Source organism: Xiphias gladius, chromosome 11, assembly GCF_016859285.1.
Source record: "Xiphias gladius isolate SHS-SW01 ecotype Sanya breed wild chromosome 11, ASM1685928v1, whole genome shotgun sequence".
In the NCBI taxonomy this organism is placed as follows: domain Eukaryota; kingdom Metazoa; phylum Chordata; class Actinopteri; order Istiophoriformes; family Xiphiidae; genus Xiphias; species Xiphias gladius.
In genome coordinates, this window is record NC_053410.1 from 28,521,592 (window position 1) to 28,548,954 (window position 27,363).

General features: G+C 39.1%; 1 protein-coding gene across 1 annotated transcript in view; it reads right to left on the bottom strand.

Annotated features, from left to right (window-relative positions):
• LOC120796111 (sodium/potassium/calcium exchanger 3-like) overlaps nucleotides 1-27,363 on the bottom strand; it is a 122,702-nt gene that overhangs the window by 50,347 nt on the left and 44,992 nt on the right. Inside the window, exon 2 of the mRNA XM_040138501.1 lies at nucleotides 24,704-24,829. Within this exon, the coding sequence (XP_039994435.1) occupies nucleotides 24,704-24,829 (126 nt within the window). The remainder of the gene's footprint in view (nucleotides 1-24,703; nucleotides 24,830-27,363) is intronic.

The following is a 27,363-nucleotide window of genomic DNA, read 5'->3' on the forward strand; positions in this document are numbered from 1 at the left end:
AATTACGCTGGCACAGTGTACTGTCAATGAAAACACCTCAGCTCAACTACAGCTCATCTCACATAACTTCCTGTTGTTTCCTGTTGTTGGTCTTAAGGGGAAATTTACTGAATTTACTGCTGTAGGTAAAATATTGTTATAAATATTGTACATACTGTATCGTCTTCATGATGAAGACAATGATAAACATTTACAGTGCCTGGCATAGCAGAGTGTTGGTTCCACCACTAAACTGTATAAAATGACCACAGTATGTGGTAGTTTGAGAGGGTGTTGCAAAGTACCAATGACTCTAAACTCTGTTGAAAGGGTGAAAACAAAGTATTATGTGTCAGTTAAACTGGCTTTTAGTTACAGTTGTTTTCTGTAAAGTTGGAGTGGGATTGGAATTTTCCTCACTTTTTGTGTAAAAACTATTACAATACTACACTTTTGTACAATGTGCTTCATTATTAAAATAAGCCATACTGTTAATATAAGTCATATAGTGTTTGCTATCCAACCATTAGCAATTTACATTATTCAGCCACAACATTAACACCAGTAACTGGTGTTAATGTTGTGGCTGATCGATGTCTATTGAGGTACTAAACCCTCTTGCTGTTGCAAAAAAAACCTTTTTGCATGGTAACCCCTAGATGTTGCCAAATCAAACAGGGATGAAATCTTAGGGATTACAATTTTAACATGTGTTTTTTCTAGTACAGGTAAGATATCCAGATACAGACTGCATGATAATAAGTACAATGTACAATCTGGAGACTTAAAACACTTCAAAAGAGGGCTACAACTGGTTAGTGTGGTAGAACTGCCATAGTACAGTTTTGTGCACTTTAGGTTACTATTGATGCATCCAGTTTTGCACTATCTTCATCACAGTGCAGGTTGAGAAGTTTTTTAAACAGTAAATCAGTACATACAATGGTGCAGTAACCCAAGCAGCATGAGTTTACTTTTGGGCTAGTCCAGTAGATAGACATGAAGATAACTAATGCTACCTTCTGCTATTAAATTATTTCAATACCTAAAATTTTCTAATAGCTGATGTTGCTGATCTATGGTGATTGTTGTTGTAGCAAACACAGGTTGAGTGGGATTTATGTAGTCTGGGCATTAAGGGGTGTAGCATTAAACACGTTAGGAAGTAGGGAAGAAAAAGGAGAAATCGTTTAGGGATCAGATACATGAAAAACAATGACACACCACAGATTATGTTTTTGTCTACTTGTTGAATATCAAAAAAATGATTGGGCTCACATCAGATGACACACATAGACACAGACACATTCATGTAGGTAGGCTGCATCCACAGAGGTGCTGCTCTGTCACTCGTTGCCATGTTAATAATTCCTGGTGTCAAGGCACTGCTGCCATAGAGCTATGTTTCAAAAGTGCTCTACAGCTGAGTCCTGCCTCCCTCTGCTGCTTTTTACGGCACATGAAACACGACTCAACTGTGTGTGTGCGTGTGTTTGTGTTTGTGTGAGTATTGGGGTGGGGATGCAGGGTGGGTGGGTGTGAGTGGTGCAGATGAAGAAATACAGGGAGAAGAGATACAAGAATTGTGATGACAACACAAATGATGAGCTGTGGTGACTGTGAAGACATTTTAATGCATTTACACATACACACTACACAAACAGTGTGCATGTGTGTTCACTAGCTGTTACCCTATTGTAGAGTATACTGAATGTAACTGTGTGCCAAACCCCCGTCCCAGGACTGGAGGGAAACATGAAAAGAGCTGCCAAAGTGTTACTAGTGAACAGGACATGGCAGTAACTGTAGTTTTTATATGAGGCATCTATGACATCTGACCCCTTGAGAACCGACCCAAGTCTTTTATTCACCTACAATGGAAAAGGAGCAGCACAAACAGAGCAGCTTGGTTTAAATACTTTGCTCAGAGGTGCTTAGGAACTTAGCAACTACATCTTCAATCTCTGGAAAGTAGCTCTGAGTGGAGCAGACATCACTGAGCATGCTCAAGCATATGGCTGTTTGTTTACATCACTGAAAAAAATGAACTACAGTACACTGAAAATGTTTCTTGTAATAAAGGATTATACAAATGCAGTAGTATGGCTCTTCTGTGTATTAAAAGTTCTATGGCACACAGAAAAAATTAACAGGATTATTAACTTAATTAACAGGATCAATTCGCTCTCAGTCTTTTCATCACATTTGTTGATAATAAAATTAAGTCAGTCAGAAAATACAGTACTGATCCAGATATTATAGGTAAAATATCCAGATTTGTTAAGCTCTGACTCTAACACATCCTTTTATTGACTCATTTATTCAATTCAATTCAATTCAATTCAATTTTATTTATATAGTTCCAAATCATAACAGAGGTTATCTCAGGGTACTTCTCATTTAGAGAAGGTGATAATTCTCTGTGGGTTTTCCTTGAAATGAGTGACACCGTTCACATTATGTGCTATATGATCTATTGTTAACAGAAAGTCGTGATTAGTGCAGCTTTAACCTTAATTACAACATTTGAAGGAATATGGCAATGAACTTTAAACCTGCACAACTACTTTGGTCTCATCTACGTTTGTCACAATCTCTTTGGCCATTTTTCTTTTGCTATTTTTTATTTATGTAGCTGGGTAGCTACATCCATGATAATGTCTCCTTTCTTACAATTGCCTACTGAGCTCTGGTTAGTCAGAACAAGCCATTACCAGACCTATTTTAATAACAAACAGGATATAGACAGTGTTTAAGCTGTCTGGAACCAGGCTACCTATGTGATTATAGCATCTTTCTAGGCATTTACCAAAAAATACATTTAAAAAATTAAAACAAACTCTAAAGTTTTCGCATAATTGTTATTTCTGTATTTTGTCAATAAAATTTTGCATTTCATGTTTAAGACAAAAAGATCCCATAATTACAGATAACAGTATGTTATACAGTATGCATAACTGTCGTACTGAAACACGATTTAGTTAAAAGCAAAAATAAATGTAAACATGAGCCATATCCTTATCACTTGTGTGCTCTACCAACAGAAAGCCTTAGCTGTGACCACTATGAAATAGGCTACACAACCACAGATCCAAATTCTGTGGGAAATTCATCACAAGTTGATACCGCTGCGACTTTTCAATTTCTCTGTCTTGGCCTCTAGCCTCTGTGTGCTTATGTATCCTGACAAGTAGTAAGAGGTCACTTGTGGTTGTGCGGACAATGACAGTTGTCACGCAAAAGCAGAGGTGGAATTGGTATGACATTGCTGCAAAACGTCTTAGGTAGAAGGTTGATGTACAAAGTGTATGGATTTTAAGCCGGAGATCATGTTTCACATGCGGTCAGATACTAGGGCTGAACAACAAGAATTGAGATTCAAATTTTTCCTAGGAATTCTCACCAAAATTGACTCCTTTCAGTCCTGACCCCAGTCGAAAGTGGCACAGAAAATGTTCACTCACACATCCTTGTTAAATAGATGGAGCCAGACGACAGGTGCCATAATAACTAACTACTTGCAGAGCTAGTTGGTGAAGTACTGTAGCTGGTGAGCTAAGCTTTAACAAGCTAACAAAAAGAATACATACTAGCACCGGTCGGTCATTACAGCTCTCCAAACTAGCTGGCTTGCTAACTGTCAGTCAGCAATATGCTAACATAGTTTATTTAAGAGAGGTATCTGTTGAATTGACTCCTGTCTTAAAACTGACTGCAACCCATGCTAATAAGCTATGATAGCTTCCTGCATTCTGGGCACTCCAGTCCTCTGCATTCTTAAAGGTCAGCACTGTCAGCAGCACAAATTCATGTGTCAAAGTTTACTAAAGCTAAACTTGATGCAAAAAAGTTGCATGGACATGCTCTGGCATGGTGATTCACTTGAAAATGCAAAGGTCATAGCTTAATAGTTGGACTTGAAATTCTGCTATTACATTAATATAATAGGATCACCAGTACAGCTGCAGCAGTTTCTTCCAATCACTATTCAAACTAAAATGGCAGCGGCATTATAAAGATGGTCAAATGCACTCCCTTATAACCACTTTGACATATTAAAACTAAGATAGTGTACTTGTAAAAGTTATTGTTGCTCTACTAAAAACTACCACATAATCTAACATCACAGAATAACACCTGAAAATGAAAATAAACATCATTCTATAATGAATCATCCACAGATCTTTGTTCAAAATCAAATTTCATTTATACAAAGAAATCTTGTTTGTCCTGAGAGAAAGAATAAAGTAGTAAGTAGAAGGGTGCTCAGGAGTGCATACCTCCGCCAAGGCCAAACGACATAAACCAGACTTCAGAGAAAAAAAATTAAAATTCATAGGTGATGATCTGAATCTGCCCCAAAATGTAATGGGTACTTCCCTGGCCCATGCCCCATCCCTCCAACAAGCTTAGTGTCAATTGGTTCGGTACTTTTTACATAATCCTGCTGATAAACAAACCAACAGACATGGTTGAAAACATAACCGCCTGGGCAGAGGTAACAATAGAGTAGTAGTGTAGAGTAATAATATTGAACTCCGAGAAAAACATTCAGTCCTACCTCCCACCAGCAGTCAATGTTGGTTTTTCTTAACCTTGACTACAATCTTTCCCTAAACATAACCAGGTAGTGTTAGTTGTCTGAGTTTAACAAAGATTTAACCATAGAGGTGGTAGATCATAAAATGCTCTTGTGATTTTTGCTAATGGTCACATGGGTTGTTTTAAAAGACAATGACAAACAATCTTTTTTTCATCAGGGCTGAAAACCTCTGAGATGTATCAAGTTTGGTCCAAATCCAGACATCCCCAGGGTAAAATGCATCTGAAAAACACTTCAGCAGTTTTTGAATGCGAAAAGGAACATTGTGAGACATATACTCTAAAAAGTTTTGTCCATCTTTCCTGTTTCTGTTTCATGTCTGTATGACAGAGATAGTCAAACCAATAAAGTTTTCTCATTAAAACACTGAGATGTCCCACATGTACTGTACTTAGAGAAGTAGCTGCGTTTGGCAATAAGATCAGACACAAATCTCCATGACAAAACTCTTTTCTGTTCTGTATTCCAGTGGCAATGTCCCCGTCTTTCTCCCCCTAAACCCTCTGACTCAGGTCTGTCAGTTCCGGCCCTTTAGTTTCCACCAGGAGAGTTTTGAAATGTAAACATCCCCATGGAGCTGTGGAATGCAGAGTGGCATTCTGAGGTGCAAGACACAGCCTAGCACTGCTGCAAGACCCCTAGTTTGCCAACAGCTGGCACCGCGCATGTTATTGGCAGTAAGCTATCAAGTGAGATGCAGTGTGAGAAAGAGAGGGAAAAAGGAGGTAGGTGTATCTAGGTATGAAGCTGACATGCACAGGGAGAGAGACGGGGAACGCTGCAGTAATAAATATGAATTGGACATGGTTTGTGTTCTTTTCCAGCTATTTCTTCCTTTTTGTAAAACACACACACCACTGCACAAACACACAGACACTTATACACACAAAATCCACTGGCAGGTGACACGGTTCACTGGTTGCCATGGCAGCAGGGGGAGGAGGGTCTATTCCCACCATTGAAAAATTTGCTGATCTGTCTGAGTTGCGGAATGGTTCTAAATAGTGTACCTCCATTAGAAACACACACACACACACAACCACAGATATAGGCACCGTTACAGGGACATAGCCAGGTTACAGTGTGAGTGCCACGTTACTGCTCTCTCCTGAGAGTTTGTTTGTGTTGGCTGCAGATCTGTGGGGAATGTGATGGCATCTAGTATGTCTGTAATATATTCCTGTTGTTAAAGGGGAATTCCACTCTGTTTTAGAGTCTACTATAAATTATTTGGTATAATTACAGTGGTGTGTATCCCCTTTTTAAATTATTCTGACTAATTAGACCTCTTCTTAGTTATATGTTGGGCAAAGCTTTGATGCTACCATAAATTCTCAAATAAAAGCAAGTTTCAATTTCATTCACTAATTATTTCCAGTCATTTCTATATTACAGTTTTTTTGTCGCTGTTAGGCTACTGTCAAAAAAACTTGCAATTTTCTACATGTTTCACATTAAACAACCTACAAGGAAAAGGAATGATTACAGCCAATTTAAGGCTTTAAATGTGACTTTAGTTTAGGTGTCACGGCTGTGACTGTTTTTTCCTCATATTTTCTGTTTTGTTTCCCCACTTTATTTTCTGTGTATGTGTGTCTGTGTTTGGGGGGTGGCGCTCCTCCGTCGCTCTCTCTCCCCCTCTCTTTCAGCCACCTGCCCTAAATCAGCCGGCACACCTGCCTCGCATCTACTCCTCAAATCTGCTGCATATAATCCCCGGTTCTTCAGCCACTTTTCACCAGACTGTTGTTCTTATCTGTCCAGTACATGCACAGGCTGCTTAGTACTGTTTCAGTCTAGGTTAATGCCTTATGTTTTTTTGTCTTGAATTAATGACTGTCTCCTTGTTCTCAGGATCACGCCATGCTTCTTCGTCAATGCAACGCGTTGAGTGCCACACTCCAGTTCCTCTGCCAGCTTCTTCCATTCCTGCTCCAACCCTAACCATCTGCCTGCTTTGCCATCTCATCCACCTCCATCCCAGACACCCTGCGACCCTGCTCACAACCTCCACAGGCAGCCCCACCCACTCACAGTCACCCCAGGCCCTGCATCCAGCCAGTACCTCCACCCCTTCCCTGGTCATTACAGCCTCTGTCCTTCCCAGCCCTCTTCCCTGCACCTTGCCTGCTCACAGCCACTTTTCCTCACCTCCCCAGCCCAAAGCCCCACTCCTCTTTCAATCTTTGAATAAACTTCCTAGTACTTTGTGACTCTGTGTTGCTGCACTTTGCATGTGGATTTTTCCATCTCTTGTGACAGTAGGAAGTGTTTAGTTTCATTGATGTTACCTTAACAGCGATCAAAAAATGGTAAAATAGAAGTGGCTGTGACTAGATTTAAAAAATGTGTGACCAGTGTTTATGCTAAAGAATGAAACCTGGAAGCAACAGAGGGGTGAATATGACTCTATATATTCTATTCTTATCAAGACAACATGTAAACATGGAGGAAGTGTTGCATTTGTATCAACAGGAAACAACTTCAGCAGCAAATTAACATGGGAGCAGGCTCAAAAACAGGGAGATTTTTTTTTTTTTCTAAATATGCTGAAACATAAATTAATAGATGGTTTATAAAGTCAGTAACTAGTAACACCTATGTGGGTGTTTCTAAAGTAGTAAGCTTCAGTAGTAGGCTTCAGAGGGGCAGTCAGCATCTTACTTGATGCATGCACTTGGAAACAGTATGTTTTCTAGATATCTGAATTTGTACCGCATGTTACAACTAACAATATTGGTGGAAACTAGACACATGCTACATAAGGTACAGCAATGAAAAGAAAAATATGTAAAGCATATTGGTAATAATATTGGTGTCAATTATTGGTAATCAGTTGTAATTTTGTGCAACTCTCCTTATGACTGTAGAGCGATTTATTAAGACTGACTGAGTTAAAAAAGTATTGACAGGAGTGTATTACCAGTTAAAGCAATAACAAGACCCCTTTTAGGTGCAGTAGAACCCCCATATCCTGTTATTTAAGTGATAGAATCATTACACTTTTTGTGTGCTTATATGCTATCATCATCAGCTACAAGCTGTATTTTCTTTCTCTATGAAAGAACCACACTTAAAAAAGATTGAAAAATGCCATAAAGGTCAAAGGTAATCCTTCAGAGAACTGTGTGTCTGTGGTCACTAATAACAGATCAAAGTCACAGGGGATGATCAGCTCCTCAGTAATTTCCTCAAAGGACTATACAATGACAAGAAAAATCTCCAACACTCCATAGTTTTTGCACGTGCAGGTTTGGTGTCCAGGACAGACCCGGGGACTGAATTCAATTGAAGAGAATCTAGAATGTCTCGCGGGGCTCCATACTAGGACATTTATCTTTTTTACCCAATAAGATGTCTGCTTAAAACACAGCAACAGTCAATTAACATTGATTTTCCACCATATTGGTGTGTGTGTGTGTGTGTGTGTGTGTGTGTGTGTGTGTGTGTGTGTGTGTGTGTGTGTGTGTGTGTGTGTGTGTGTGTGTGTATGTGTGTGTGTGTGTGTGCATTTAATGTGTGGAGCTTGTGTGTGTATACAGGGTTATGTATATGTTACCTTGGAGCTTTTTCAAAATGTCCGATCAGCTTTTGGACATTCGTCACTGCTGTCATTCATCAAACAAACTGGCTGTTCACACTCACCACTAGCCACTGAATATGATAATTAATTATGACATGTCAATAAATGTCACTTGGTGTAATATTAACTCACAAGCTAGTTCTCCTTTCATGGTAATGTGGGTGGACGTGTAGCTGCTGATATAAAGATAAAATGTAGTTAGGGCAGGGTAAAAATCAATATCACAATCTTAAAATATAGAACAGTCTAATTCAAGATTACATAATGTACTAGATACTGAAACTGATGTTCAAAGCAGCGGATTTAGTATTATACCTAAGTACTTTCTGAGTGACCATATGACCACATGAATGACTACATCCAGCCGACAAAGTATTTACAATTTTCAGGTACAGAATGTTAGCCCATCTGATACTTATTCTTTGATCAGATATTGCATCATTTAAATAATCATTTTAGTCTTTATTTGGACAAAGTTTTTGTGCAGCTTTTTGTTTTAAGAGAACAAATAAAGAATGTGTATAAAAACATGAATTTATACTTGGCAAAGAGATGTATTAAAAATATTTTCTGTATTAGTTCCAAAACTCAAGTACAGTTTTGTACTGAAAACATTATCTAAAAGTTTTGAATGGTACCCAGCTGTATCAATGAGTCAGTTTACATGCACACTAGTATCTCAGTTCGGAGATCCTGGTTTTAATCTGAGTCAGGATATGACAGTTACATGTAGAGTAGCAGGACTGATAAAACAATTCATGCATTACATAACCAGACATTTTTTAAATTTCACACTACTGTTCATGTAAACACACTCAATGAGGTTGTGTATATCTCACTGGTGGGACAAAGTCATAAGCAAGTCTGAAATCTTGGCTATGAAGTCAAGAATCAAGTTCTATTTCAAGACCAACAAGTTCCAAGTCAAGTCCAAATGGTAGAGCAACAATTCTATTTGGATTCAATTTCTACATTTTACCCCAAGCATTCAGAATATCAAAATACATAAAATTCTGTGTTGATTCTGTAATTCCTTCGAAGCAGATCACTATAATCCCCAATAATAAACCCTGGGTGACCAAGGAGCTTCAAGACATCCTTACAGAGAAAAAAAAGGTGTTTTTTCAGGATCTGCTGAGGAGAAAAAACAGGTCAACAGAAAGGTGAAACAGGCCATCAGCCAAGCTAAAACCCAGTACAAAAATAAAATTGAGCAGAAATGTCAGCAAGGCAAATACAGGGCAGCAAGGTAGGGAATTAAAAACATGGCTGCTGTAAATAAAAAGACGATTGAGCGCGGAGTGGGTCAGTGATTCTTGTCTACCCAATGAACTAAATAGGTTTTACATCAATTTCGAGACATCCCCTGACCTGGCGTCCAACATAGAGGAGCGGAAGTACAACCTTATGCCATCCACCACACTCACCCTCCAGAAACAGGATGTGCTAAATCTGCTAAAACCCACTCCAACCAAAAAGGCTGCTGGACCTGACGGCCTCTCTGGCAGGACCCTCGAGCACTTTGCTGATCAGCTCAGTGGGGTCCTCCTGCAGATGCTGCTTTAATCCAAGGGGTTTAACAAAAATATTGCGTTGACCGTTTAGGAACTACAGCTATTTTTATACATCCCTTATTTTAAGATGTTCAAACGTAATTGGACAATCGACAGACAATCAGTTTCATGGACAGGTGTGCGCGTTCCCTCAAATTAAGCAAATAAAAGGTCTGGAGTTGATTCCAAGTGTTGAATTTGCATTTGGTAGCTATTCATGGGAACTCTCAAAATGCAGTCCAAAGAGGTGACGATGCAAAGGAAAGAATGGCCTCCTCCATCAATAGGCTGAGAAAACAAGAAATATCTATCAGACAGATGTCAGTAACTTTAGGAGTGGCCAAATCAATAATATGGTACATTCTTAAAATGAACCAATGCACTGGCGATCTCAGCAACACCAAAAGGCCTGGAAGACCATGGAAGACAACTAAATTGGATGATAGCAGAATTCTTTCCTTGGTGAAGAAAAACCCTTTCACAACATCTCGCCAGTTCAAGAACACACTCAATGAGGTTGTGTATATCTCACTGGTGGGACAAAGTCATAAGCAAGTCTGAAATCTTGGCTATGAAGTCAAGAATCAAGTTCTATTTCAAGACCAACAAGTTCCAAGTCAAGTCCAAATGGTAGAGCAACAATTCTATTTAGATTCAATTTCTACATTTTACCCCAAGCATTCAGAATATCAAAATACATAAAATTCTGTGTTGATTCTGTAATTCCTTCGAAGCAGATCACTATAATCCCCAATAATAAACCCTGGGTGACCAAGGAGCTTCAAGACATCCTTACAGAGAAAAAAAAGGTGTTTTTTCAGGATCTGCTGAGGAGAAAAAACAGGTCAACAGAAAGGTGAAACAGGCCATCAGCCAAGCTAAAACCCAGTACAAAAATAAAATTGAGCAGAAATGTCAGCAAGGCAAATACAGGGCAGCAAGGTAGGGAATTAAAAACATGGCTGCTGTAAATAAAAAGACGATTGAGCGCGGAGTGGGTCAGTGATTCTTGTCTACCCAATGAACTAAATAGGTTTTACATCAATTTCGAGACATCCCCTGACCTGGCGTCCAACATAGAAGAGCGGAAGTACAACCTTATGCCATCCACCACACTCACCCTCCAGAAACAGGATGTGCTAAATCTGCTAAAACCCACTCCAACCAAAAGGCTGCTGGACCTGGCGGCCTCTCTGGCAGGACCCTCGAGCACTTTGCTGATCAGCTCAGTGGGGTCCTCCTGCAGATGCTGCTTTAATCAGGGGTTTAACAAAAATATTGCGTTGACCGTTTAGGAACTTATGATTTTTTTATTCTTCCCTTATTTTAAGATGTTCATTCGTAATTGGACAATCGACAGACAATCAGTTTCATGGACAGGTGTGCTGCTCCTCAAATTAAGCAAATAAAAGGTCTGGAGTTGATTCCAAGTGTTGAATTTGCATTTGGTAGCTATTCATGGGAACTCTCAAAATGCAGTCCAAAGAGGTGACGATGCAAAGGAAAGAATGGCCTCCTCCATCAATAGGCTGAGAAAACAAGAAATATCTATCAGACAGATGTCAGTAACTTTAGGAGTGGCCAAATCAATAATATGGTACATTCTTAAAATGAACCAATGCACTGGCGATCTCAGCAACACCAAAAGGCCTGGAAGACCATGGAAGACAACTAAATTGGATGATAGCAGAATTCTTTCCTTGGTGAAGAAAAACCCTTTCACAACATCTCGCCAGTTCAAGAACACACTCAAAGAGGTAGCTGTATCATTGTCAAAGTCTACAATCAATAGATGCCTTCATGAATGTAAATACAGAGGATTTACCAAGAGTTGCACACCGCTGGTAACAGTCAAGAACAGAAATGCCAGATTAGACTATGCCAGAAAACATCTAAAAAAGCTTGCCCAGTTTTTTGGACAGATGAAACCAAGATTAACTTGCACCAGTGAAGAATATGGTAAGAGAAGACTATAGAGAAGCAAAGGAACGGCTCATGATCCAAAGCATCCCACATAATGTGTCAAACATGGTGGAGGCAGTGTTATGGCAATGGCATGTATGGATGCCGATGTAAGTGGCTCAATCAGTGGCTCAGATTCAGCCAAAGGCTGCTAAACTAATAGGACAGTGCTTCACAATAAAGATGGATAATGACCCAAAACATACTGGGAAAGTAACCCAGGAGCTTCCCAAGGCAAAGAAATGGAATATTCTTCAATGGCCAAGTCAGTCACATGACCTCAACCAAATTGAGCATGCATTTCACTTACTGAAGACAAAACTGAGGGCAGAAATACCCACAAATAAGAAGCAACTGAAGGCAGCTGCAGTAAAGGCCTGGCAAAGCATCCTCAAGGGAGGAAACTCAGCATTTGGTGATGTCCATGGGTTCCAGACTTCAGGCAGTCATTGACTGCAAAGGATTTTCATCCAAGTATTAAAAATAATCCTTATATTTATAATTATGATGGTTTTCACCAATTACTTTTGAGCTTCTGAAAATGAGGGACTATGTATAAAAATGGCTGTAATTCCTAAACTGTTAATATGATATTTTTGTTAAAACCCCCTGAATTAGAGCTGAAAGTCTACACTTCAATCACATCTTAATGGTTTTGTTTCAGATCCACTGTGTTGGTGTACAGAAGCAAATTTAGAAAAATTGTGTCACCGTCCAAATACTTATGGACCTAACTTTAGCTCAAGCTGACCACAAGGGTGCATCCTATCCCTCCTCCTAACCTAACTTTATATCAGTCCTAGCTGGATCAACCTCAACCATCACCCCCATCGCCAAAAAGTACAAGGCTTGCTACCTCAATGACTACAGTCCCATTGCTCTCCATCTCTGCTCATGAAGATCCTAGAGAAGCTGGTCAAGTCCCACATCATGTATAGTACTGGTGCTGTCATAGGCCCTTTCCATATTGGTTACTTTACTCGAAAGGGGATGGATGATGCTAAACTGTCCCTGTTAGACACCATTCACACTCACCTGGCGAAGAGTGGCGCCTTTGCAAGACTCCTATTTGTGGATTTTTCTTCTGCTTTTAACACCATGCAGTCTCTCATTCTCACCAAGAAACCGGACACTCTATTCAATCTAGACCAAGGCCTAGTTTTATGGATAATGGATTTTTTCACAAACGGCACACCCAAACTCCAGAGAGTCCTTACTAATGGCACTTTATCAAACGCACTCTAAACCAGCACAAGCTGACCACAAGGGTGCATCCTATCCCTCCTCCTGTTCTTTTTCTAAACTAATGACTGTAAGAGCATCCATCCCAACTGTCACCTCATTAAATTTGCTGACAATATGTTCCTCACTTCTCTTAGGGTCTAAAGAGGGACATGGCCCCGCCCTCCATGATTTGATAGAGTGGTGTGACAATGCACTGCTGGAGTTGAACATCGCCAAGACCAAGAAAATGGTCATTGATTTCAGAAGGAAACCCTGTGAACAAACCCGGTGGTCATACATGGCGAGAAGGTGGATGTTGTGGACCGGTATAAATATCACGGTACCACCTTTGATAACACCTTGAAGTTTGAGCAAAACAGAAGCCATGATCAAAAAAGCATACCAGCATCAATATTTCCTCAGGAAACTGAATTCATCCAGTGTCCAAAAAAGGCAAAAAAAAAACTAACATTCAAAAATGTTTTATTGGTTGAGAGGGCAGAAACACTACAGTCAGTTGTTTTTAAGTCAGAAGTCTGTTTTTGACTTTATCATTTCCAAAGTCATCAAGTTGATGATTCTTATCACATGACCTGAGTGGGAGTCATGGGACTAGAATCCAGACCTTTTACAACTGTATTCTTGCAGCATTTCACAATCATCTCATCATTTTGTGCTTTTAATTGACTTTCAATATGTACCTGATACATACTAGATACTAGTAGCAGACTTGCATTTGTTTCATTGCCTTTGCTGGTATATGACAACCATAGAGGAGAACTGTGATGCTAACATGACTGTGACTGAAAGCAATAGGCACCATGAAGTTGAAGATTGAAAATGTCAAATGGAATTAGACGGTAAGCATGTACTGTACACATTAATGCACACACACAAATTCACAACCACTCATTCACAGTCACTAAATGTTTCCTTGGCACAATCACACCGCTTCATGCTATAAAGCCCAGCTCAGTAAAAGGTGAAGCAAAGAGCAAAGGTCCAAAACAGGTTCTGCTAAAAACATAATCCAGGATCATAAATAATCAACACACACACACGCCTCCCAGACACTAATGAAATCCGACGCCTCGTGTGTAGCTTGCCTCGCCATTACGCTGCTGAGTAATATGACATTTAAGCCTTAATCTCCATATGTGTCTGAGGTCGTTTGCGCTTATGTGTCTGCATGAATGTGCGGACATGTCCCCATGCAGAGGAAAAGTAAGTGCATTGGTAGACTATGCATAATATTAAATCATTATGCAAAGTGTGCCATGACTTTCTGCTGAAAACAGGAGAAGAGACACAGCGTTAGGTGTCAGATTTAGGCGCACACACACACAAACAATCTCTCTCACACACACACACACACACTTACACATGACAGTCAAGGATGAAATAACAATATGTTACAACTGTTGAAAATGATATAACGATATTCTAAGCTCTCATATGCTCTGAGCATCAATGCTTTGACATCCCAGCAGGCAAAGGTGTAAAAATCTATCCTTTGAGGAACACACGCCCACCCATTGATCACTGGGAATGTTCAATATATTCCAAACAATCAATTCTTATAGATATATAGATCTACATATATAGATATATGTATATATAGATGTATGTGTGTGTGTGCGTGCGTTGTGTATATATATGTGTGTGTGTGTGTGTGTATATATATGTGTGTGTGTTGTGTATATATATGTGTGTGTGTTGTGTATATATATGTGTGTTTGTGTATATATGTGTGTATATGTGTGTGTGTGTGTGTAGGGGCTTGTCCCTCCATGATGGTTCCGCCTCCTCCTCTGCATCATCGGGTTTCTGTTGCCTGAGGTATTCACTTAGCAGGTCATCTTTGGGGGCCATCTTCCTGATGTATTCCTGGATGTTGGTTGTTTTGTCCTGGACAGTGGCTCTGATGCTCACCAGTCCTCGGCCTCCCTCATTCCGCTTAGTGTACAGTCTCAGGGTGCTGGACTTGGGGTGAAACCCTCCATGCATTGTGAGGGGCTTTCTTGTCTTGATATCAGCGGTCTCTTTCTCCTTCTTTGGTTAGCTTATTATACCAGCGGGGTATCTGATTACTGGCAAGGGTGTATGTGTTGATGGCCCGTATCTTGTTCTTCCCATTCAGCCGACTTTTCAGGACCTGCCTTACTCTGTGTATGTGTATGTGTTCCCATTTGCCTGCGGGATCCCAAGGTATTTGTAGCTGTCCTGAACATCTGCAATGCTGCCTTCCGGTAGTTCAACCCCTTCCGTTCTGATCATCTTCCCTCTCTTTGATACCATCCGACCACACTTATCTAGTCCGAATGACATTCCGATATTGTTACTGTAGATTCTGGTGAGGTGGATCATTCCTCCTTCCTGGCGTACAGCTTAATGTCATCCATGTAGATGAGGTGACTGATGGTTGTTCCACTTCGGAACAGGTACCCGTAGCCACTCTTTGAGATGATCTGGCTTAGGGGGTTCAGGCCTATGCAGAACAGCAGTGAGGGTATAGTGCATCACCTTGGTATATGCCGCACTTGATGGTAACTTGTGCAATTGGCTTTGAGTTGGCCTCCAGAGTTGTGTGTGTGTGTGTGTGTGTGTGTATATATATATATATATATATATATATATATATATATATATATATAGATGTATGTATGTATATGTATGTGTGTATGTGTATGTGTGTGTGTGTATGTGTATGTATGTATATGTATGTGTGTGTATACATGTGTATGTATGTATGTATATGTGTGTGTGTATATATGTATGTGTATATGTGTATACATATATGTATGCATATATGTATATGTATGTATATATATGCCAATGCCAAGAATGACGTCTTATGTTCAAACTCAATAACTCAGTTTTCAAATAATTAACCATCCCTGCAATCCATTACCTACTGTAGCCTCAATCCATTATAACTCTGTTAGTTAGAGCTGTCATATTTAGTTTGAAATCCAACCTACCATTCAAATGTGGGGAAAAATTAAATATTACATCTCTAATAATCTGTTCCAATTCAAAATTTCATATATAAGTTCAACAGTGCCTTGTACTCCAATGAAGGCTGGTAATATGCACGGCTGTCAGATGCACTGTATATCCTGTTGCTCTCTGTAATCTCTAACAATGGTATTTTTATTCTCTTTGCTAATGCGAAATTGAAGAAAACTAGTGCACCATGCAGGACTGTTAATGACTGCGGCAAACTTTGTTGTTGGTAATGTAAGGGAAACATTTTGGATTCAAAACTATAAATGGAAAAATCAGGGAGGCTGTTTTCTGACATTGTAAAATGTAGCTATCGGAACTTTAAGTATCATTAGCTTATCACTCAAGTCAGGATACAGAGGTAACTCTAACCCTAATTTAGGGAGAGGAACCATTTTGATTGTATAACAAAAACAATAGCTAATTTTCCCCCTCTTGACAATGTGTCCCTCCTTTCCTGTCTCAGATTTTGGATTATTTTGTGCTGGTGGGATTATTTAACAGGAAATTATTTGATATGACGTGACAGAGGACCCCTCTCCCACCATCCTCCAACCCCCACACATACACACACACACACACACACACAGACACGCACACATATACAGCCTCCCAGCTGGCCCGTAGTCTCTGACATACCTAGTGAGCATTCTTGGAGTGACAGATGGACTGCGGGCAAGGAATGAATGGCTTGGTAAACACACAAATATAATTGTGCACACGCGATCACACACACACACACACACACACACACACACACACACACACACACACACACAAACACACACACACACACACACACACACACACACACACACACACACACACACACACAAAGTGATACATATATATACACACTCACATGGAGGATAACGCATGTAACATCCTTCCCATCCTTCTCTTCATGAAGCTGGCACCATGCCACCCTCTCCTGACTTCATCCACAGTCTGTGTTCAGGGCTGGATCCCCAGGGCTCCACATACAGAGGATACATGACCTGCCTGCCTTTCACTACCTGTTTGTTCTCCTGCCCTGCCAAGCACCACAGGCCACACAACACACATAGGGATGGGCTATGATGTCTAAATAAATCTGATTGCAGAGGTTTCTATCTTAAAGAATGTAGCTGTAGATGCTGTTGAAGCTAAATAGATTTTTCTTTGACTGAAAATTTGATCAGCCCCAGTCAGCATTGTCCTCTGATATGATATCAGTCTGACTGATTATTATAAACTTGATCAATTCTACACTGGCTGCAGAACTACAGAATGATTATTGTTGATTGTCTATCAACAACGTTGATTCAGAGCAAGATAAAAAACAAACTTATATGAAATCTGGTATGGATATTTGTGGTTTACTATTAAAATATATATAAGCTTAGGATATTCCTAATACTTTAAGTGACCCATGGATCTTTTGTCTAAGCGTCTACAGCTATGCTAACAGTGGTGTTTTGAGGCAAATGCTAACGTCAGCATGCACGCATGTTCACTCATTCATTACTAATATTATTATATATACTCTTAAGAAATCATTGTCATTTTACACCATCACTCACAGTTGGAAGCATTGCATGATGAATTTTCACATCATTGCAGGTGGGAATATTAGCAGAAAGTAGTGTTTATGCCACAGAAACTACTTTTTTCATTCCGTTGTGGGAATTTTTGAGCAACATTAATTTAAAGAGAAATATGGAACATATATTTCATACTCAGAATTTGGCCTTTCAAACAATGGATGACAAAAGTTATTACAACTCATGTTATTGGGAATATTAATGTCTAAACCAAATTTCATGGTAATCCACCCAGTAGTTCTATAGAGATGTCAGTCTGAACCAAAAACCTCACCCTGATCGTGCCATTAGAGTAAAAGTCAGGGGAACACTTAGCCTGGCTCTATGGGAGCTGTATTTGGCTCATTATTGCCCCTGAGGCTGGAGGGTGGAAAACAAAGAGTAGTACTCGTTAGTTGTCGAGAACTGTAGTTGTAGTGTGCTTTTTCCATTACAGACACGAGGGCAGCAATAAGCCTGTTCCACACTCAATATGCTTTTTCAAGAGTATTTTCAAACAGTATTCTTCAGATTTGGCAAAGGTAAGGTTAACTCCCCATCTCCATTAAAAAAGCAGTGCACAACCAGAGCTTTTCTCTGGAATCCTAGGGGACTGTTTCCCACACAGAGGATGTGACAGTCTCGAATATGGTTAGGGACCACTAAAGTCATTGGGAATCATTGTCTGGTAACCAAGAATGTCTGTACCAAATTTTGATCATTGCATCAGGTAGACGTTGAGGTAATTGACTGGATAATTGAAAACTTTGACCTTCTGGTGGAACAAAATGAAAAGTCAAAGGATCACTGAAGCCAGTAGGATTCAACCTATGGGGACCATGAATGTCTTTAGAAAATTTCAAGGCAATCTATTCAGTAGTTGAGATATATCAGTCTGGACTAAAGTGAAAAATATATATATTTTACCGTCCAACACTCAAGTTCTAACAGTGAGTAGTTTTTGCTCTCGTTTTCTATTTCTATTATTGTTAATGAGAAGTTATATCCCGGCAACTCTGAATGTTTTTGGACATCCCGTTTTAACAATTTTTTGTTGCCTCCATTCTACCAGAATTGTCTCCAAATAGACTCTGTTTGCCTTTAGGGTTTATTTTGCCTCAATTTGCAGTAATGGAGAAAGGGAAAATAGTCCGCTTAAGTAGATAATTAGCTGCATGTTGGGAAAACCTGCAGTACACATGCTGTTCTTCATGCTGTACTGTGGGTCAAGGCAGCAGTTTCTCATGTGTTCTTAAAACAACTTACAAAGCATTCTATTTTTGGCAGATGGGACAAAACTGCTGCAAAACACAGCACCGGCAGTATTGACTGGGTAATAGATGTCTAAAGTCCCACTGGGGCCGAATGCTACAGAAAAGGTCAGATGATCAACTTAAATATTTGGATTGATCCTCTGGGGGCTGTGACTTTTTAAGGCAAATTTCATATATAACAGTCCAGAACTTTTTAAGACACCTTATCCAGAAAAACTGCTACAAAAACTAAGCTTCATAGAGATTTACAGAAAGAATTCATCTTTCCAGAGCAGTTCCCATCACTGAAAACTATGATGAAAAATATCCTTTGAGGACTCCTGCTACATTAGAAAAATTAGAATAAATAAAATTTAACCTTTGACAGAGAAACTAAGATTAAACATATTACAATTTTGGTCAACAGCTAAAAACTAAACAATATGACTGGGGGACAAATAGATAAATTAACTAATTACTGTTTCAATGGAGTCTTAGACCTGACAGACCTGGATACATCTCTGGAAACACATACTGGAGGTCCTTATCAGAAAAACTGTATCATACGCCATCCAAAACTATCTTCTTTTTCAGAAGTTGATGTAGCTGCTCTACCTGTTTCTCTAACAAGTAGTATTTTGTATTTTAATAATGTTAAATCTATGCCAGGGATGTTAGCTAATATTCCTGGTTCTTGGAAAAAAGAAAGTTAGATGTAGAAGTGGCAAATAACAAACCACAGAAACATGTAAATCAGCGCATTCATATTAGTAAAAAGGTAAGCTAACGTTACCTTAAAGGGCTGTGCATGTGAATCTAACATTGTTACTTTCGGGTGCTTACCTTTTGTGTTTATAGGCTTTTAGCAGGAATGAGTGCAGGATTAATGTAGGCTTATAAGAATCTACACCTTTCTCTAGAAAGGAATATTATTTCGGTACTGTTACCCATCATTTTAGCAGCCCGTTCATGCTATACCCAAGCAGTGAACAATGAATTAGTTAACAATTGAGTGAATACAGCACTAGCAATCAACCTGCTTTGCACAGGTACAGTTTTAAAATTTGTATAAAATTAACAATATTATATATGTACTGAAATGTGATCTAACGAAAATGACTAAGACTAAGACTAACACTAAAATTAAAATTGAAGTGTCTCAGGAGAGCTGAACTCTCCAGACACTCCATGATGTCAATGATAAAACTGCTTTTTTATCCCATTTCATACTCTAATTAACTGAGAGAGCAGAGTGAAGACAAATAGAGAGCTAAAAAGTGTAACCCTTAAAATTACATTCCATTTTTGCAACTGAAGTATACTTAGAATGTAACAAGTCATTTTTTTATGGTTAATTAATACATGATTGACAGAATCGTAAGCTAAGGTGTAACTGATAAAGTAGGTCAGGAGTCTGCTAAACCACAATCACTACTGACATCCATATTTATCTGCACTGCTGTTTACAATGGGGCAAGATTGAATTACATGAGAATAAATATGAGTTACAGAGGAAAATGATAGACAGAGGTTATTGCTACCATGGCACTCACATACAAACACTCACACACACAATTAAACACATATTGTAATGAGGCAAACGTTGTTTTTTGTCGTGCATGAGCAGAGAGGAGAACGTTTACCAATTGTAAAAATTATTATCTCTAATCCAACACACTCTACTGTGTGTGGGTGTGTGTGTGTGTGTGTGTGTGTGTGTGTGTGGGTGTGTGTGTGTGTGTGTGTGTGTGTGTGTGTGTGTGTGTGTGTGTTGGTGATTGACCTTAGAAGGACTTCTGCATTTTCTGTTTATTTGATGGAAAATTTAAAAAAAGGTACATCCATGTCAAACATCATCTGAAAAAAAAAAACTGATGAAATCACATTTGTTTGCTACACATACATGTGTCTATGTTTGTGTCTGTGTGTGTTTGTATATGAATATCCTCCATTGTCTGTAACTGTCAAACACTGTGTACATTTGTTCTTCTGTGCATATAAGTACTGATGTATTTGTGTGTTTTGAGATGAGAGTAGGAAGAAAGTGCCATTAATCTGACCAATTACACAACAGAGTGCAGGACAGACAGTCGCTGCAATGCACATGTATAGAAAAATCTCCTCTGAGAGATGAGAAGAGAGTTTTCTCAGTTCTGAGTCTGCTGCTGTGAACAATGAGAGAAAAAGTTTAACCCCAGACACTAAATGTTTGATAGATTTGGCTGCGAAAGCTGTCAGTTCTGCTGTTCACCTGCACGTGTAATCAAATTGGGTTTCATTCAAATATTATCTTTGCTACTAAATATTTAATGTGTGTGTTGACATTTTCTAATCAGCATGGCTTCAATTTTGTTTTGTTGTTTGGTTTAGTGCTCAGTGCTGCTGGTGTCTCGTGCTGTACTTCAGCTATCAATCAAACGATGCAGGCACTTGTGATGTCTTCTTTCATAGGTGTCTCTTTATCAAGTTTGTTTGATGGTAACTCTCTTTCTTTCTTACTTTCTTTATACATCATTATAAACTGAATACCTTTGTTGATCGGACAAAACACAGAACCTAGAGTAGTAACTTTGGGCTCTGCGGAATTATGTACCACTGTACCATTTTTCGTCCAACCTCTACAGTCTGGATGTGAATGTCCTGTGTAGTAATTTAACTGTAGCCAGCATTACTAGATAGCTTAAATCATAAAACACGCAGTCCTTGATTTCTTGCATTGTACTGTTGATGATGAAATACATAGTTTAATAACACATTAAATGTAAAAGTGAACTATCAGCCAAGAATCAAGCAGAGTACCCATGTCGAGATGTGCAGGCCAGCAGAAGCAGGCCTGCACATCATTGGTCATGTGTAGACAGGCTGGTGGAATTAAGTGATGAATTAATGTGAAACTGATTTTGTGAAAGCAGAGGCTTGCCAGGAAAAATCTGCCAGATAACAGGAGTTTAGAAAAGCAAAAGAACTGAATTAGTAAAGGTACGATAGTAAACACATTTCCATTGTATCATTTGGCAATAGAAAGGGGAACAATGGACATTACATGAATAAGCATTAAACAAGCAGTTGAAAAGATAAGTACATGATAGTAGAAAACACTACTTTAATGTGTTTGCCATGTTTTGTTTTGTTTTTTAAGTATATAAACAAACCAAAAATAAATATTTTCATTTTCACTTATAAAGACTATGAAAAGCAGTTGAAAGCTCCATAAAAAGCTAGCAATTGGACATTGAGTTAAGATTATTTTGTCAAACTATTGTTCCCAAGGTCAAGCATGACCTTTCAAGCTCAGAACAAACAAACCAAAATGCACTGAGCCAGCATTTGTGCCAAGTGCAGACATTATACAAAATGGATCCTAATGTGTTTCACTTTAGCTTCTTGTAAAAGGCTTATCTTATCTGTCTTATCTCTTTTGACCCAGGGCGATGATGATTAACCAATAACATAATCTTTGCAGCATACCTCATGAGCCATACAGTATAGTATATTGTATCGTCCACAAAGAACATCATGTCTCTTAAACTGCATTCAGATCAGTACAGTTCAATTGATTTGCTCACTTGAGGGAGTCTCATAGACCCCAGCTGGCCTGAGTCAACAGCAGAAGAAGCAACATTATTTTGGGGAAATTGTCGTCACGTGTCCAAGCTCCATTGTCGTCTATTTGCAATGAGGCTGTCAAGCGAATGCCGCTAAAAATAGGACCTAGGCTTTTTTCCCCCAAACTATTGTTGTGAAAGCTCAATAACAACTGCAATATATTTTTTTTCCAGTACAGGCATCTCAAGCTCATTCCAGCAAATATCCCACTCCCTTATCCGCCTACATTACATTCCTTATCTCCCTTACAAAGGGAAAGACTGCTTCCTGACAAAATCGTCAGTCTTACCATAATAAGTCCTGCACTTTACATTTTGCTTTGGTAGGAGCGTAAAATAATTTGACTTCTTTGTCCAGTATCGCAACCTGAAACATGCAATATCATGCAACAAGAGGCAATCTTCTTTATTAAAGGACATTGTCATTTGGTTTTGAGTCTAATCTCACAGAAAGTTAAACAAATCCAATTAACCACTCCTGCCTGAAAATTTCACTTTCTTTGAGAACGATAACTCTTAGATGCTTCACATGAGATTAAATATTTGTTTACATGGATATGTGCATGCACGTGTTACAACATCAGTAGCATGCACAAAGATGCACATGCATGTATCTCTTCATTGTGTGTATGTTTCCATGCCATGTTTCTGCAGTGCATGACAGGAATGCTTGAGATCTTGAAATTGAACTGATGATTGTGCCTATTAAAAAAAAGACAACAGAGAGAGAAAATCAGAAAGAAAACCACAAAGGAGACGCCGGAGACAGCAAGCGCTTCAGGGGATGAGAGAGCTAAACAGATGATAATGGAGCGACAGAAAGAGAGACCGAGTGAGGCCCCTTTTAGTGAAGGAAAGCAGGAATAATCCCTATTAAGGTAATTAGTGTTTCAGGAGACAAAGCGTAATTAAACAAAGACAGGCTATAAACTATGTGCTGTCTAAATATATGTTGTCCGTACAAATTCAGTCAGACTGCACAATCCAACATCGCATCCCCAAACTGCAGGAAGAAGGATTGTGTGTGTATGTGTGTATGTGTGTGTCCATGCATGCATATGATAGCGGTGGTGTATTTACAATAAGATCAAGAGAATGCTTGGCAGGACGTCAGTCTTGTGAAGCCCCAGGATTCCACATGGAAAACACACACACACACACACACACACACACACACACACACACACACACACACTGACAAGCCTACAGAGAAAACAAACATAAGGCATGAGAGGTTTTGGCAGTTGTAGGGGAAGAGACTTAGCAGATACACAGGGATACACACACAGCGATGCTGGCAGCATTCAGTCTGTAGGAGAGCAGAGAGGATTTCTACCTGGGATAATCAGTGACTTATCTCAGGTAATTTATCAATAACACACACACACACACACACACACACACACACACACACACACACACACACACAAATTAGTTTTCAGCTACTGGAATGGATTCTCATCTTTTCTGTATCATCTGTATCATATCATTAGAAACTAATATAAATCTTTTTATCTTTGGAAAATGACACTAGGAACTTGCAAATGACCAATTGTCCTTTTTTATGAATTTTATAGGCAAAACAATATAAGATTAGTCAAAAAATGAACAGATTATTAAATAATGAAAATAATAATCTAACCTAACCCTAAAACAGCCCATAGTAGAGGTGTGAATGTTGAATTATCTGTATAAACACAGTATATTCACGACTAAAGAGTCTGTAAGCCTCTAAGATAATGTATTGAAAGCTCCACTCCTCAGTTAAGTCATTTTAACAGCACACAGTTGTAGGGGACTCAACTGCATAATAACAACAAAAGTGGGCCCAATGCACTTCCCTGGGGTACATCGCAAATGATGAGCCTTTAGACCTTTCCAAAACTGATCTGAATCAGTTATGTACCAAGTGCATTTTACTTGGTTTAACAGGACTGTACAATCAACTGTATTAAATATGAAAAAGCAACACTAGCTGACTAAATCTCTCTAGACTCTCTACTGTCCAATAAAGCCAAAATGCCAAAAAAAATTAAGAAAGAAAAAAACAATCTAAAAATAAAAACATTAGAATGAGTTCAAATACACAAATCTATAACCCTGGCCCGTCCGTAGCTGGCCAACAAAGTCCATAACTACATATCATACAGTAATAAGTCTCTTGACATAATCATGTTATTGTTTTTGTCAGTCTTTGAGAAAAATCTTAAAATCAACAAAACATTTGGAGATCGTGAGAAATTTCTTTGCCTTTTCTTTCAAAAAACACACAGGGTTATTTAAACTGCTTAGTGTCTCGTAGCACCGCTGCCCGCTCCTGTGACATGAATTCTTTTACATTTAGCACACATTTAGCCTCTCAGGCAGTCTTACCTGGTTCAGTACAGTTTTTCTCAGGCTCAGAGTAGAGCTTGGACTCATTGTCATAGAATTCTTGTAGAAGGTGACGGCTGCCCCACCTCGCATCCTCTACGACCATGGAGCTGGAAACATGATATCCTGAGGGAGTCCGAAAAAGACGAAGAGATGAAGGAATGGTTAGAATGGTTGCATGTTGAGTCTTATTCTTCTTAAAAAACCACCAGGCACACCATTAGTGGACAATCTGTCCATGGGCAGCTGGATTGGTGAAAGACAGTGAGTGCATCACATTCAAGAAAGTTGGTTTATATAACAAAATAATAACACAGAGAGATCTATTATATTTGTTGGTTTTACAGATGAACATTGGGTAGTGTCTTTCTATTCTCAAAATACATGTATAATGTGATCCATGTTTGAAATGTCCGCTGAGCTACACAAACAGACTTATGGCTATAAAGCACAAGCTCTTGGTTCCAGAGTTAATTGACATTCCTGAATACTCCGAACCTTCCCTCTCCCCACAAAACAAAGGTAGATGAGACATGTATTTTGTGTCACTGCATTCCTGCAGGGGCATTAGTACAGCAGCACGCTGAGTGCTGCGAGGCTGATCATTCCAGCTAAGTCATCCGGGTCACGGTATCCTCAAGTGCCCAACCTCCAACCCATCTCCTCCCACCATGCAACAGGCCCTGACTTATGTGCAGAGCACGCCAGGTCTTCTATAAATAGCACCTCGCTCAGCTATATTTATCATAAGGCAGAAACATGAAGCATTTGCAATGCTTTGATAATAGCTAAGTCACAGGCAGATGGAAGAACAGAAAGGCAGTGAACTAGAATATGATACTTTGGAGTGATGACTGCAGCAGCAGTAATATGTCAGTGTTATAGTGGATATGTGCTTGGAAGCATGTTTAGCTTATGACTGTGAACACCAAAAACTATCCTTAAGCTAAAAAGCAAAACAAAGTCTTAGTGCATTTCAACCAAGATATAAATCCCTGAGAAAAAATAAAGGCAATGTCATCCATGTACCTTTCCCTAGCTTCCTTACATGACACTTAACTTAAAGAGCAAGTATACCCAAATAACAAAAAAACAACTTCCCACTTACTTTTTTTGGTATCTAGCCAGGCAGATAGTTTTGGTTTTATTTGCCCTTGTTTTTAGTTATTCAAGATTTCTTGCACCACCACAAAACAATAAAGTGGAATTAATTTCTTCTGTAGAAACTAGATTTGGGCACTATCAAAATATTTACTGAGAGATGATATAAACCAGGTAAGCTTAGAGGTTTAAATGTTAACATGCCTCTGAGGAAAGTGTTCTAAACATTTAACAAAACAACATCACCTCAATCTTTATTTAGCAGCTGTCATAGGGCTTCCAATCATATCACATCATGAACAGATGGAGTTTGTCCAATTGTCATGAAAATGTAAGGGCTGACCTGAATGCCTCGAAGCTTCGACCACTGCCATGGTAATCGATATCCAAATCAGTATTCAAGTGCCACTTTTTAATTACTATTATATATGCAGTACCACAAAAATCCCAAATAGCCAATTAAGTGGAAATAGTTATCCAATATTATTAATTTTTTCAACATTAATTATTATTACTTATTCTTAGACAGGGACATACAAGTTTAGTAAATCACTTGCAAAATGTGAGCTTAGCCGTCACTGATTTTGGTGTGACCTGCATGCTAACAAAGTATAAAATTGAAGTCTGATTATTGTCCAAGCCTCTCTCTGACTCTCACCTTTTGCTTTAATTACAGCCTTGACTCTGTTTAGATACTTCTCTACAGACTTGGAAACATCCAAGACTGAGCAATATTTGCCCACTCTTAATTGCAGAACTGTTCAAACTCAGTCAAACTGGATGGTGTGCAATGGTGGACTGCATCTTCAAGTCATTATACAGATTCTCCACTGTATCATCTATTTGGCTGTGTGCTGTGGGTTACTGTCATGTTGAAAGGTTAACTTTCTTCCAATCTTGAACATTCTGAACATAACCCCAGAACTGCACATTCCCCCAGTGAGCTGCATTGTTTTTCCGCCGAATGTATCGTTTGTCATTGAGGCCAAAGACGGAAATTTTAGTCTCATCTGACCATAGCACCTTTTTCCACTTTGCTAAAAAGCATCTTGAAGATTCTGAGACCAAGCTCAAGCAAGACTTAAAGTGGCCTTTCTTGAGGAATGGTTTTCGTCTTGCTCACTTTTGGTATTGTTGTCACATGCACACAATGACCACTTTGTGCCATAAAGTCCTGTAACTCTCTCAAAGTTGCCATTGGTCTTTGCAGCCGTGCTGACCAGTTTCCTTCTCACTCTGTCATCCAATTCGGAGGTACAGCCTGATCCAGGGGATCATGGGAGTACCAAAATTATGTCCACTTCTTAATTAAGGATTTAACTGTTGGATAGATAAAACTTTTGAAATCTTTTTGTACCCATCTCCTGACTTGTACTTTACCAAACTTTTATCTCTGAACTCTTTTGAAAGTGCTTTGCCACTCATAGTAAATTGTTTGCTTGCAGTTGCACCACTAAGCACTGGAATGCTCTAGGAATAGCAGCTTTTATTTTGAGCTAATCACGATCATTACAACTGATCACAGGTGGAAGCCTTATTATATGATCCAGAGAGCTTAC